Below are 15911 nucleotides of genomic sequence, written 5' to 3' on the forward strand. Positions count from 1 at the left end.
CAAACGGACCAGCATCGCACTGAAACACACATTAAGCAGCCATTTGAAGTGTGCACATGTGTGTGTGAGAGTATTTGTATAAATATGTGTTTGCGTGTACTTAGACTCACGCGACCATGGGAGAGTTTGTTTCTTCAAACTACCAGCCATGGTTAAAGCCAATATACTTCACATACCATCACACAAGTTTTGGATTGAACCAGTAAATTTCATAGCATAAAATAGAGATACATTTGGATACATTTGGTTGAAGGTGGTCATCACAGAAAACAACACCTGAAAAACTACAATCGTAATGGTACATCTTCAAAGGATCATGGTATTACTGTGGCACATTCAACCAGTAAGCAAACTAAATGTGCCAGGGGCAATTAATAAAACCCAAAATCAGGGTATTAACTTGGTAAATGTACACTACAACTGTATAGCTGTTCCCTTTTCCAATTTGATTCTGATGCGAAGAGGCCTTTAGCGTGTGGTACTTTTTGGTACTTCTTATTAGAGTCGATGAGGTGTTGAATATAAAGGTCCTGGTGGAGTCAGCGGCAGCAGGACGCGAGGCTGCGTGCTGGAATGCGGAGCTCTGGTTTGTTTTGCTGTCTGCTCTCCTGACTTACCTGCGGCCCTCCCTCCATCTCTCCCTCTCTGCCGCTGGATCTAATTAGGTGAAGGAGGGCTGCGGGACTGGAGTGTGTCACATACAACTCAACACAGCCAGGAAGGAGAGCGGGAAAGAAAGTGGGATTAACATGGGAGAAAAAGCATAAGAAATGTAGGGTGGAGTTCAAAGAGAGAGAGAAGAAGAAAGTAAGGGCATAAACCGGGGAAAAGAAATGCAGAGAAAAAGTTCCAGCCAGGAAATGAGAGAAAAAGTGAGTGTGCGTGAACGATATCTAGCCTAGAGTTGTTTCCCACAGTACATGAAAAAAGAAAAACATAGCATCTAATTTTTCACAGAACATTCCACAAATCTAGGACAACATGAGAAGTGACATGTAATATATGCTCACCTCTCTGCCCTACACATGGTAGACACATCTCAGCGCTGGAGGGAACTTCTATAATCAAAGACCAATCAGGTAATTGCAGTGTTTCACCACTATCCCCTGAGCTCCACTGGGAACAGGCTTTTTTTGAACAGTAACTCAATACCCTGGAAAGTCCAGATGGTCCTGATGACGGCACCAGCGGAAAGACATATTTTCCTAAATATGAAAATCTAATTTGGCAATATGCGTAAATTAAACTATATGTGAGGCCAGTGGTTGACAGAGAAGTTGCAGATTTTCTCTTAACTCTGTCACTGGTATTTCAACAATATAAGCTTAATGTATGACAACGTGGCACAAAATCCAGTGCAAATCCAGACCCGTAAATTTAGGTAGGGCAGATTTTGGGTCTTAGAGCTAGTTTATGATAAACATTTTTTGTAAGCTTTATATTGTACACATGCAGACCACTTTATTCAGCCTAAGGGTGGCGCTCTAATGTAGATAGACCAGCTTTAAGTACACATGACGCACACATAGAATGCCATCTTCAGGATTGTCTTTAATGTAGTACTTATTGCCTCCCAATGTTGTTTTAAAATATTACAAGTTGTGGAGGAATTCCAGTGAAAAAGTGAGAAAAAGTCATGTTTATTCTCATAACAAACATAAAATAAACACAACAGTAGCTACTATTTAAAGGTCTGGAGTGAGGTTTACGCAAGCTAACGTGAGGGAAGTCTGAAATCTGCCCCAATGGCTGTCAATTAGAGCACGCTGCAGTTCTATTCTTCACCACAGATTTACAGCGGGAAAACTGTGGGGCGCTGTAGAGCTGGGGAGGGCTCAGGCACCCGCTGCTTCACTTAGGCCCGGTCTCAAAATGGCACACTTCTATGCACTTTCGGTCTTGTCCGTTAAGTCCATGAGACCGTAGGGTGTCCCATTTGTCAATTTTAGGCTTCAGAAGGGTGCTCGAGAGCACCCCTTTGTGGCCGATATACGCCCTCGATACGCACTTTTGCTGAGCCCGTACCGGTGCGAGCTCCGTGGCAGACTTCTTCCCGACAGTCAAAGTGACGTTACGTCACTAAAGTGCAGACTCATACGAAGGCCGTGAGTGTTTAGGGTGCCATTTGGGACAGAGCCTTAGTATCATTATACATGCCTGCCGAAGCCATACATTAAATTTTAAAGGTGCCCTTGAATTAAAAATTGAATTTATCTTGGCATAGTTAAATAACAAGAGTTCAGTACATGGAAATGACATACAGTGAGTCTCAAACTCCATTGTTTCCTCCTTCTTATAGAAATCTCATTTGTTTAAAAGACCTCCGAAGAACAGGCGAATCTCAACATAACACCAACTGTTACGTAACAGTCGGGGTGTACGCCCCAATATTTGCATATGCCAGCCCATGTTCCCAACATTATGAAAGGCATTACACAAGGGCAGCCAGTATTAACATCTGGATCTGCACAGCCGAATCATCAGACTAGGTAAGCAAGCAAGAACAACAGCGAAAAATGGCAGATGGAGCGATAATAACTGATCCATGATTACATGATATTTTTTCTGATATTTGTAAATTGTTTTTCTAAATGTTTTGTTAGCATGTTGCTAATGTACTGTTAAATGTGGTTAAAGTTACCATCATTTCTTACTGTATTCACAGAGACAAGAGCCGTCGCTATTTTCATTTTTAAACACTTGCAGTCTGTATAATGCATAAACACAACTTCATTCTTTATAAATCTCTCCAACAGTGTAGCATTAGCCGTTGGCCATGGATCACAGCCTCAAATTCATTCAGAATCAAATGTAAACAATATAACAGTATACAATACTCACATAATCCGACACATGCATGACGCAACATGACGGACACTTTGTAAAGATCCATTTGAGGGTTATATTAGCTGTGTAAACTTTGTTTATGCACTGTTTAAGACAAGCGCGAGCTCCGTGGGCGGAGAGCACGAGAATTAAAGGGGCAGCAGCATAAATCGGCTCATATTTAATTATGCCCCAAAATAGGCAGTTAAAAAAAATTATTAAAAAAAAATCTATGGGGTATTTTGAGCTGAAACTTCACAGACACATTCAGGGGACACCTTAGACTTATATTACATCTTGTAAAAAAAAAACGTTCAATGGCACTTTCAATATATCCTGCTCACTTTACAACTTAAAAATCTAGAAAATCTAGAAAAATATTTGTTGCAGAATACTGACCACATTTACTATTTATTATTGATTCAGCTTATATAGAGGTCTATGCTTTGGATGAATATTTCGCCAATACAGACGAACCTTGGCTGTAAAAATCCACTGTAAATATAAATTGGATACATTTCCTTATTGATCTCCATTATGCCACATTATTTAGGCATAAGATTAGGTATATGTATCAAATAACTCATACTAGCATCATTATTATATAAATATCTAAAAAAATAATAAACAATGATGTGTTTGGCCTACACGACATCCTAACCAGGCACAATGTTTTTTTGTTTTTTTTTGGGGGGGTGTGTGTGCTTGGTTCCTATTTCATGCTGACTAGCCCCATCCATTATGACATCACATCGTTGCAAAATTCCAATCCACATAAATGTATAAACCTTAAACCTCAAAGATATTCTGATTGTTCAGCATGTTGGCTTTCATTTTGGACAGACGATTTACTTACAGCATGTCGGTCTCTGGAAACTTTGTTTCATCATGTTAGTCCTTAAAGTTGAATGCAGAGTGATATTTCTTTGGCTGTACACTGATCTCAGGGAAAGTTTACACATTTATTAAATTAAATTTTTAATAAACTGTGGAGGGCGGTTTGTAGTTTAACAGCTCCCATCAAAGGAAGTAAACTGTCCACAAATGACGCACCATTCTTGTATAAACACGAAGAGACGCTGCAGACTTTACAGATCAGCATGAGTGAATGTTTGACAGTCATAGGAGCAAACACAAACACACATGAAGATAGACTGGGTGTGTGCTATGAGCTTCATCTCTGAACATCCATTTCCACGAGGCAGAAATAAATGGCTGATGAACACTAGCATATTAAGTATGCACTAGCACTATAATAAACACAGGGTTTGAAATGAATACTCACAAAATGCATGAGAATTTCCTTTGTATTATTAAACATTTTATAACACATTGAACATTTGCTATTTTTCCTCAGTCTTTATAAGTGGGTATTTTCGCATTAAAATATATGTCATTATATTTTAAAAATGGGGTCTTTGGCAAATCATAATTTTTGGGAGCCTTGGAATAAAAAAAAAAAAAAAAGACAAATTAAACCCCTGATCATATATCTACGGTGCAACTCTAGCGGTGGCTAATGCGCTAACTCGCATTCATTTAGGCCTGAGAGATCCGTCTCTGACTGAGTCATGTTTAGGCATGCAGATAAGAACACACAGACTCTTTGAGCACTTGCCCAGTTGGAATAGCTTGAGCACCCAGTCATTTTTTTCATTTATAGAGACGAGCTTACTCTAAACTTGGCCCCGCGCAGCCATTACATCAGCCGCATTAGGCGTGAGAAATTGGGGTCTGCAGAGCTCAGGGAGGGTAAAGTTTTGTCTTTTGGTGTTCAGAGCAGTCCCAAGTGTTTCTCTTTCAGAAGAGGCCCAAATCTGAGCCAACAAGCCATCTCTAGTGCCGCTACACTAACCCTCTTTGGGACACGGGCTTGTCACGCTATATACCCCGGGAACAGAAATATTTCAAACACTGTTAAGAGCTTCCAAAAACCTTATTGCCCCATAAAATCAAATGGGTCCACACCCAAAATGTTTTATAGAACTACAACTGCTGGAGAACACTTAGAAAGTGAAGTACATGCTAAAAGTAACAAGCCTCCCAGGCCAGAAGATGAGATGTTGGCTTTCTGAAACACTAGGAAAAGTCTGATATGAGTGTTCTGTCTGTCTGCTCTGGGAAATAACTCAAACCCCTAGCTATTGGAAACAAATGAGAACACACATTAGAACAGTGCCAGATAACACCAGATGTAAACTATTATCCCAGGGTTAAGTTAAACTGAACATTTGATTAAAACATGTTTGAGTTTCTGCTGATGAAGTAAAGGAAACACTACCAGTCTCACTAAAGTTCACAGTGACAGCGGTTTAATTGAGGAAGAACAAAAGACAGACGTGTCATTGGCAGTTAGTAAATATTGTGTCACTCTATTTTGACAAGGAATCAGTTTAATTGCTGTTAAATGAACATTTTGTAGGTGAAAGTGTTGCAGCAGAATGAACATGATTATTGTAATTATCAATGCATGACCCAAAAATCATTGGTGGAAGCTGCTCATGTGAAACTTTTCTCAACTTTACTGAGTCACCAGAGCACATCTCCATCAGTTGTTTGTGTTGCTGGAACTCTAACTGAAAATTAATTATTAAAGGTGCCCTAGAATTAAAAATTTAATTTATCTAGGCATAGTTGAATAACAAGAGTTCAGTACATGGAAATGACATACAGTGAGTCTCAAACTCCATTGTTACCTCCTTCTTATAGAAATCTCATTTGTTTAAAAGACCTCCGAAGAACAGGCGAATCTTAACAATCTTAACATAACACCGACTGTTACATAACAGTAGGGATCATTAATATGTACGCCCCCAATATTTGCATATGCCACGGCATGTTCAAGGCATTACACAAGGGCAGCCAGTATTAACATCTGGATCTGTGCACAGCTGAATCATCAGACTAGGTAAGCAAGCAAGAACAATAGCGAAAAATGGCAGATGGAGCAATAATAACTGACATGATTCATGATAACATGATATTTTTAGTGATATTTGTAAACTGTCTTTCTAAATGTTTTGTTAGCATGTTGCTAATGTACTGTTAAATGTGGTTAAAGTTACCATCGTTTCTTACTGTATTCATGGAGACAAGAGCCGTCACTATTTTCATTTTTAAACACTTGCAGTCTGTATAATGCATTAACACATCTTCATTCTTTATAAATCTCTCCCACAGTGTAAACATCCAGATAAATACAATACTCACATAATCCGATGTATGCATGCAGCATGCATGACGAACACTTTGTAAAGATGCATTTTGAGGGTTATATTAGCTGTGTGAACTTCGTTTATGCTGTTCAAGGCAAGCGCGAGCTCCGGGGGTGGAGAGCACGTGAATTTAAAGGGGCCGCAGCATGAATCTACGCATTTCAAATTATGCCTCAAAATAGGTAGTTAAAAAAATGTATTAAAAAAAATCTATGTGGTATTTTGAGCTGAAACTTCACAGACACATTCAGGGGACACCTTAGACTTATATTACATCTTGTAAAAAAAATGTTCGATGACACCTTTAAATAATGAATCATTTATGAAGGATTTAAACCAGATAGACAATTAGTTCCCCCCAATAATTAGAAATGGCCAAACTGTCCCCCCCAAAATGTGATATTCTTGATGCTGCTCTGCTGCACTCCATTTTGTACTGCACTGTTTGTTGTTAGAATGACAGAAAGTTTTAAAGTGTCATTTTTAGGCTGATCTGCCTCAGCTGTCTAACTTCCCTGTCAAAATGATTGAGATGGCCAATCAAATCAAAGAAGGCGGGGCTAACCGTCACAGAAGACAAGCGGGAATTCCAAAGCGACACTTATTTTTGGCAGTAAAATAGTGTGTGGTGAGACATAAGTACCCAGTAATGCAAACTACTCAACTTTTTTTTATGAAATTTCAATGTTTTGAATTATGCTATTATTTACATGATTCATATATTTAATTACAAATTATTTAAATTGATTACTTCATAATAGATCTGAAACTTTTACTGTTCTCACTTTCTCCCCCTTAATTTTTTAAAATCCTTTAATCATTTAATTCCTTAAATCATTTAATTCCTTAAATAAAAAACAATAACCCCCCCCGCCCCCCCCCCCCCAATCCCCCCCCCCACACACACACACACACAGCAAAACATGTTCAAGACATGGTTACAGCCTTGATTTAAACAATCTCTGTCAGTGAAGTTGGCCTAATTATGCCGTTGGACGTTGTCGTATCTTGTCCCGTTCTATCTCATTTAGAACATTGTGCACTTTCAAATGACTTGACTGCAGGACTATTCTCATGTTTGTCAGAAAATGCCATCATAAAGACGTCACATGTTGCCACAGCACAATCAACAATTTTCTTTCACCAAAAAAACAAACAAAAAAAACCTGTTCTACATGACTATACTTGTGTCCTCACAAAATGTCCTCACTAATATAGTAAAACCTGTTGAACACTGACTAGTGAGCTGGTACTCGCTAGTTAAAAGGTTTATAAATCAGGCAATTCATGTTTATATTTAAATCTAGTGTTTTGCACAGGTTTCTGTGAGGGTTATGTTTAGGTGTGGGGTCAGGTTATGTCATTAACCTGATATAAAAGCAATGGAAGTATAGTGAAACAAACGTGTGTGTATGTCTGCGTTTGTTTATGTGTTTATAGGGGCAGCGGATGTGTTTATCTGTGGTTCACAGATGCCACAGAGGTCTTTTGAAATGCACTTGCCATTTGCCCTACCAGACATGAGCAGCACTGACATCATACAGTCACCAGATCTACAGTATATCATGTGTATCTGTGTGATTATACAATATCACAATACAAACGCTGTTAAACTGAACATCAGCATGAGGTATTCACAGCAATGCTGACATTCAGATCAACCACAACATTTTGAGTGTGACATTGTTGAATTATCTTTCATTTCCCCTTTCTAAGACACAGTCTGTAGTACATCTTCATTTTGATCGTGTGCATAGTTGCCATGTACATGAGAAGAGAAGAGAAGAGAAGAGAAGAGAAGAGAAGAGAAGAGAAGAGAAGAGAAGAGAAGAGAAGAGAAGAGAAGAGAAGAGAAGAGAAGAGAAGAGAAGAGGTCTGTTTGTAGAGTAACTGAGAAAATGAGGGCTTGTCCCATGGAAGGCTTGACCTCCTCCACAGCCCGAGGGCAGACGAGACCCACGACTCATCTGAGCCGCTCTGATGTCTCTGTGGTCTGTTTAAACAAGAGCGCTGCGCTAATCCGCTCAGATGGGGCCACTGAGTATGAGGCCGCATGGGTTTCTCTCTATCTAGAACACACACACACACATACACAGTACAATGCACTAACATCTCATTCTGCTTTAACACAATATAAATACAGGACCCCAGACTTACTTTTAAAAGCTATGCATTATGATATTGTGTTACTTCCTAAAAGTAACTAATTGGTTACTTAGTTACTTTTTCGTTACTTTTTCTTACTTGGGCTGGGATTGCTTGTTTGTTTTTTTAATAACAACAAAAAAAGATTATATTTTTGGCAAATGTTAAGGCCCTTTCACATCAAGAGTGAAATGAATAAGCCTCAGACTTTACTCAGAAATTAATATTTACACCTGTACAGTAGAGGGCGCAGCTCAAACAAACCTTTCAGCTGTCCAGCCATTCTGGATTGAAGAAGAGGATACAGGAGATGGAAGTTAAACACGCTTATTTCTAAATCTAATCTAAAGTAATTTTGTCTTATTAGGTTTGGTTGAATTGGACCATTGTAGCTCAGCAGAAAAGACATTGGTTAATAAAGTGAGATTAAATACATAAAGTATATTTGTGTAATTTAATATAGTTAATTATTACAGGTTTGCATAAAAATTCTGAGATTGCATTTCAATGTTTTTATTCATTTTGAGGAAAACTAAATGTTTTTGTGCAAGTGATATGAGTAAATGCATGTTCATATTTAGTCCAGAACTACAATAACATCATGCACATACAACACCTCTGAACTTTATTACTCTCAACATGGGGACAGGAGAGCTGTCAGTCAATAAATGTGAAATTGCGTTACTTTAACTTAATAAACAAAATGTCTATGCTTTCACTATTTTCACTAAATCCCTCCCTGTTCTTGCCTTTACAACTCTAGACTATTGTTAGCCCTTCTTGTTTGTTGTATTCCTACGTCTCTTTGGATAAAATCATCTGCTGAATGAAAAAAATGTGAATGCAATAGGGGGAAAAAGTAAAAGTGAAAAAACAAGACTAAATGTGCCAATAACACACACTCACTTGGACTGAGCTTTACTAACTGTAGCCTAGAGCTATTCACAACGAGGCTGCATTGCAAAATAGCTTTAAACCCAGCCAAAAACACACATCCTCCAGGTACAGAGGAAGCGTCCTTTAGATCGCCCAGTGAGCTTCCTGTGGATGAGCCAGATGCTGTTCTCTCAGGATTACCAGAGTATACACACAGAAAATCTTAAAGGGTCAAATATCACTGTGGGATCTCGTTCACAATAGGGAACGAACTGTACATGAAATATAAGCAGACACACCCTGACACACACACAGTCAAGGTGATATGACACGCAGCTGTTGTTTTTTTAAAGGCAGGCAGGAAGAAAGTGAATGAAAGCCTCTGCTTTGTCTGCATTAATGTACAGATACCGGCAGCCCCTATCGCACATCCTGATAATCTACAAGACCACGCTTCATAAAATAGCGTGCAGACATGTGCATCTGTGTGTGTGATGACAGGCAGACTGTTGTGACGGAGTTAAAGCAGAGGTGATGAGTTTACGCATGGCTGTATGTCCGTGTGCTGACTGACGGCATAGCTGCGTATGATTATTTACAGATGTGCACTGTAAAGTTCACATGTAAAAAAAAAAATTTAAAAAAGTGCGTGCATGTTTTCTGATAAACAGCAACTCACCTGATTGATGTGTTTGAGTTTGTCGATGATCTGACTGATGACGGGTTCAGGAGGTTTTTGTCTGGATTCTGAGCCGTGTGGATGGACTCTCTTCAGCCCTGGACCAGGAAACCTGCAAAATTTAGACACACATCCATTACTCCTATTTAAACTGAATTACAGGTTTAATGCACAGCACACTGTTCATTAATTGAATGTGATTATTTCTCAGAGTGGTTCAATTTCTATATAGGTTTGAATATATATATAATATATATATATATATATATATATATATATATATAGTTGCATGAAAAAGTATGGGAACCACTTGCAGAATCTATGAAAATGTGAATAATTTTAACAAAATAAGAGAGATCATACAAAATGCATGTTATTTTTTATTTAGTACTGTCCTGATTAAGATATTTTACATAAAAGATGTTTACGCATAGTCCACAAGACAAAAAATAGCTAAATTTATTAATGTTCTTGAGGAAAAATCCTCCAGGTCCTGCAGATTTTTGCATATTTGAACCCTTTCCAGCAGTGATTGTATGATTTTGAGATCCATCTTTTCACACTGAGGACAATTGATGGACTCAAACACAACTATTAAAAAAGTTTCAAACATTCACTGATGTTCCAGAAGGAAACAAGATGCATTAAGACCTGCAGGACCTGGAGGATTTTTCTGAAGAACATTGGGCAGTTTAACTGCTCAGAACAAAAAAAGGAACTCATGAACAACCATCACAAAGCAAAAAAAACAGTCATAGATCATCCAGGTAACCACACACAGTATTAGGGACCAATGGTTCCCAAACTTTTGAATGGGGCCATTTTAATAAATTCAGCTGGTTTTTTTGTCTTATGGACTAATATGTAAACATATTATGTAAAATATCTTATTAAGGACAGTACTAAAAAAAATAACATGCATTTTGCATGATCTCTCTTATTTTGTTAAAATTATTCACATTTTCTGCAAGTGGTTCCCATACTTTTTCATGCAACTGTATATATATATATATATATATATATATATATATATATATATATATATATATATATATATATATATATATACTCTTAATTACTGCTAGGGTAGGTAGGTATTGGGTAGGATTAGGGGATCTAGAATATGAGCTTGCAGAATAAGGCATTAATATATGCTTTATAAGTACTAATAAACAGCCAATATCCTAGTAATATGCATTCTAATTAGCTAGTTCATAGTGAGAACTGGACCCTAAACTAAAGTGTTACTCTAACCATTTAGAATAAGTGAGAACCTGCCCGACCTGACCCGTGAATGACTGTTGAAAACAACATACAGTTCATTATATAGCTAAATCTTGTCAGGATGTATGCTAGTAGCTCTAAAATTGGCCTCTACTGCCACCTAGAGGCAAACATGTGACAACTGTAATTCTTGCACAAATTAAATTCCTAAATTTTAGACCTTTAAATTCCTTTACCCCTCTATTCAGCACATTCATTCAAACATGCTGCATGAGGACACCGAATTTAAAGGCACTTTACAACAAAACAATTCTTATTTGTAGATGCCAAGGGCTTTTTGAATAAACGATGCCTTGTGTTGTCCATTGTTCAAAATTAATCAAAACTAAAAACAAAAACAGGAGCATAAATATGAATGGTATCTATCCGTTAATCTAAATCTACATTCGCTTCCCCCCACCCCAAATGTTGTAGCTCTTAACAGACAGACAGACACACACACACACACACACACACACACACACACACACACACACACACACACACACACACACACACACACACACACACACACACACACACACACACACACACACTTAACCAAACAGTAAAACAGCACAACTGGGTCAGACATGTGCTGGCATCTGAATGTTTCTGAGCAACTGGAGCATATGTTGGGCATCATCAACTGCTAAAAATGTGTGTGTGTATGCGCCCAAGTGTTCCCCCGATCCCCCCGGGCCCCTTGGACTCGTGTTCCAGTTAATTACTCCCTATTAAAAGCTAATTAGAGTTGATGCACACGGGCACATTGGTGCAAGCATTGAGGCGACAGAGAGACAGTGAGTGACACATTTGACACTGCCATGACACCAACCACAACTCATCCAGAGAAGTCCAAATCTTGAAAAATCTTTTATTTATTTTTTATATCATCTTAAAACTTAATTGTTTTATTGCACGTTTTATGTTTTAAGGATGTTTAGATAAAAAAAATAAAAAACATTGATATTTGCAGTTCCATGAGCTTTAAGACAAAAGAGCCAAAGATATGACCTCATGTTCCATTCTTAGGAATGACATAATCCTGAACAATTCTATCCAATCATCTCTCACGGCACCTCATTTTACATGCAGTGCTTATTCATTAAGCCAAATTACATTTCCATACTTATTTATTCTCCTTATTACTCCCGATGGCAGCTCACCTCCCGCTTTTAATTATCACATTAATAATACAGACATGAGCTCCATTAGAAGGCGGAGATCAGAAGACATGGGCAGCGTTTAATGGTGGATGAGATTAGCTGGAGCTTCACGCATGAGGCGCCCACCTGTGTGCTGACCAGGGTCGATCACCATCAGGTCAACTCTGTGCTGTCTGCCTGAAAAACTTTCAGCTTTCTTCTGTTTAGGATGGAGGGCACATGATACAAAATTAATCAAACGTTATCGCAGAAATGCTCAAACATAATGGGGTAGCTGAAGTGAGAACTGTTTCGGAACACACACACAAAAAAATGCCTTTCTCTTATGAATTTTAATTAGGTGTGTTGAAAATGAGAGAAAAGAACTATAAAACATCTGAATCTGTTCTAATTCTTGCACTGAAATAATACACAATATACAAGAAACATTATTTGAAAATTGTAATTGAATGTTCAACAATTATGTTTTTTTTTTGTAATAGATTAAAATGTCCTTGTATATTGAGTCTTTGTTTTATGCGATTTGGAAGGGCGTGAATAAGCGATGATGGTTTAGTCTATTCTTGCGGATTTGACCTTTAGCAGATTGTCGTATTTTTACCTTGCAAGATGTTTGTGTTATAGAAAAGAACTGAAAGCTTGACATGTTCATATGTAGGTGTCACAACAGTATAGCTTTAACTGCTTCTAATGTTGACATTTAACACAACTAGAGATGCAGTCTAATTGAATGATGCCATACGGACGATTATAAGTCATTTTTGTTGGAGACTTTAAATGCACTACAGTAATACACGAACATTCAAAAGTTTTGGCCAGTGAGATTTTAATGCTGTTGAAAGAAGTCTCAGGATCCAAACTACTGTCAAAAATAGGATTGCAATATTATTACTGTTTTCTATTTTAATATGATTTAAAATATAATTTATTCCTGTGATGGCAAAGCTGAATGTTCAGCATAATTACTGCAGTCTTCAGTGTCACATGATCCTTCAGAAATCATCTAATATGCTGATTTGGTGCAAATAAACATTTCTTATTAATATCATTGTTTTAAAAATAGCTGCTTAATATTTTGTGGAAACCGTGATATATTTGTTTCTGGATTTTTTGATGAATAGCAAGTTCAAAAGAACAAAATTTGTTTGCAATAAATAAAATGCTTTTGTAACATTATACATCTTTACTGTCACTCTAATGTCTTTACAGTCAATATTTCAAAATAAAAGTATTAATTTTTTTTAAAAAATAAATTAATGATCCCAAATTTTTTGAAAGGTAGTGCACATAAAAAAAATACACACCAAATGCTTTAAAAAGCCCTTATACTTTGTGCAGTTCCTATAGAATCTTTAAAATGATTTCATAAAATGAAACGCTAGTACAGTATGTTTAATATGTTTGCATTAATGTTAACTGCCATGTTATATTGTATATGTAAAAAATATTCAAAGTAGACAGAAGTTGGCGTTTTCCGCATGTTCTAATGTAAAATATACCTCCATATTTCATCGGCCACATTTCATCCTAAAAAACAAAAACAGCCCACAACAGGCATTATTTTACAGCAGGAGCACAGGCAACCCAACTGTTACTACAGGAAATGACTAAACACCCTGTGGATGTACAGTCTGGACCAGCTACTCATGCTAAACCTGCTCAGAATCAAAATCCTATGGAGCACCACTCAGAGATCCAACATGCCCCACTGCCCAAACCCGCTGGAGACCACGAGAATCAATCACGAGTATCTTCATGAGCTAACTGAGGAACAGCTGAAGGAGAGGGAGGTTGTTGAGCTTGAGGAGGAGAAGTGCTCTAAGACTCGAAGGAAGGTTTACAAAACACAATGAATATCCTCCAATCTTGACCTAATGTTACTGACTTCTCACAGTTATAAATGTTTAAACAAGCTTGTCTGGCACAAACTCCCTTCAAACATAAAGATGTAGAGGTTGAGGTGGTGAAGGCAACTACAGTGATGTGGAGTAGAATATCCCTTTAAAGTATTAGTTCACTTTAAAATGAAAATTACTCGCCCTCATGCAAGTGTGTGAGAAAAATATCCATATTTAAAGGTGCCCTAGAACTTTTTTTTTTAAAGATGTAATATAAGTCTAAGGTGTCCCCTGAATGTGTCTGTGAAGTTTCAGCTCAAAATACCCCATAGATTTTTTTTATTTCATTTTTTTAACTGCCTATTTTGGGGCTTAATTAGAAATGAGCCGATTCAGTGTGTGTGGCCCTTTAAATCTGGTGCTCCACGCCCCAAGAGCTCGCGCTTGCCTTAAACAACATAAACAAATTTCAAACAGCTAATATAACCCTCAAAATGGATCTTTACAAAGTGTTCGTCATGCAGCATGTCTAATCGCGTAAGTACAGAGTTTATTTGAATGTTTACATTTGATTCTGAGTGAGTTTGATAGTGCTCCGTGGCTAATGGCTAATGCTACACTGTTGGAGAGATTTATAAAGAATGAAGTTGTGTTTATGAATTATACAGACTGCAAGTGTTTAATAATGAAAATAGTGACGGCTCTTGTCTCCGTTAATACAGTAATAAATGATGGTAACTTTAAGCACATTTAACAGTACATTAGCAACATGCTAACGAAACATTTAGAAAGACAATTTACAAATATCACTAAAAATATCATGTTATCATGGATCATGTCAGTTATTATTGCTCCATCTGCCATTTTTCGCTATTGTTCTTGCTTGCTTACCTAGTCTGATGATTCACCTGTGCAGATCCAGACGTTAAATACTGGCTGCCCTTGTGTAATCCCTTTCATAATGTTGGGAACATGGGCTGGCATATACAAATATTGGAGGCGTACACCCCGACTGTGACGTAACAGTCTGTGTTATGTTGAGATTCGCCTGTTCTTCGGAGGTCTTTTAAACAAATGAGATTTCTATAAGAAGGAGGAAACAATGGAGTTTGAGACTCACTGTATGTCATTTCCATGTACTGAACTCTTGTTATTCAACTATGCCGAGGTAAATAAAATTTTTGAATCTAGGGCACCTTTAACACATTATAAAGTAAAAATAACTAGCTTCTGCCAGACAGTTGCGTCAGTTACACTTTCTTCCTAAGTTGAATAAAGAAGGCGGTCTGGCGGAAGCTAGTTTACTTTATAACATGTTAAATATGGATATTTTTCTTACACAAATGCATCGATTCACTTCAGAAGGCATTTATTAACCACCTGGAGCCGTGTGGAGTACGTTTATAATAGATGGATGCACTTTTTTTTTCTTCAGGTGGTTTCCATCTACTGCCATTATAAAGCTTTGGAGCATCAGGGTGATTATTAATATAACTCAGATTGTGTTCATCATGAAAGAAGAAAGTCATATACACCTAGGATGGCTTGAGGGTGAATAAATCATGGGGTGATTTTCATTTTAAAGTGAATTAATCCTTTAAAATTATATAATTACGACTTTAAAATAATATTATCAGGACCGTCAAAACAACATTTAGCAGCTAATTAGCAGCTTCTCACTTAATACTACCTTTTAAAGGTGCCCTAGATTCAAAAATTGAATTTACCTCGGCATAGTTAAATAACAAGAGTTTGGTACATAGAAATGACATACAGTGAGTCCATTGTTTCCTCCTTCTTATATAAATCTCATTTGTTCCCAACATTATGAAAGGCATTAGACAAGGGCAGGACGTCTGGATCTGTGCACAGGTGAATCATCAGACTAGGTAAGCAAGCA

The 15911-nt window shown here is 37.4% G+C and overlaps 1 protein-coding gene across 1 annotated transcript in view; it reads right to left on the reverse strand.

The window, feature by feature from the left end:
* Nucleotides 1-15911, reverse strand: part of gpc3 (glypican 3) — a 194103-nt gene that overhangs the window by 46559 nt on the left and 131633 nt on the right. The window contains exon 6 of the mRNA XM_067386460.1: nt 9742-9853. Within this exon, the coding sequence (XP_067242561.1) occupies nt 9742-9853 (112 nt within the window). The remainder of the gene's footprint in view (nt 1-9741; nt 9854-15911) is intronic.

Source organism: Chanodichthys erythropterus, chromosome 1 (assembly GCF_024489055.1).
Source record: "Chanodichthys erythropterus isolate Z2021 chromosome 1, ASM2448905v1, whole genome shotgun sequence".
Taxonomy (NCBI): domain Eukaryota; kingdom Metazoa; phylum Chordata; class Actinopteri; order Cypriniformes; family Xenocyprididae; genus Chanodichthys; species Chanodichthys erythropterus.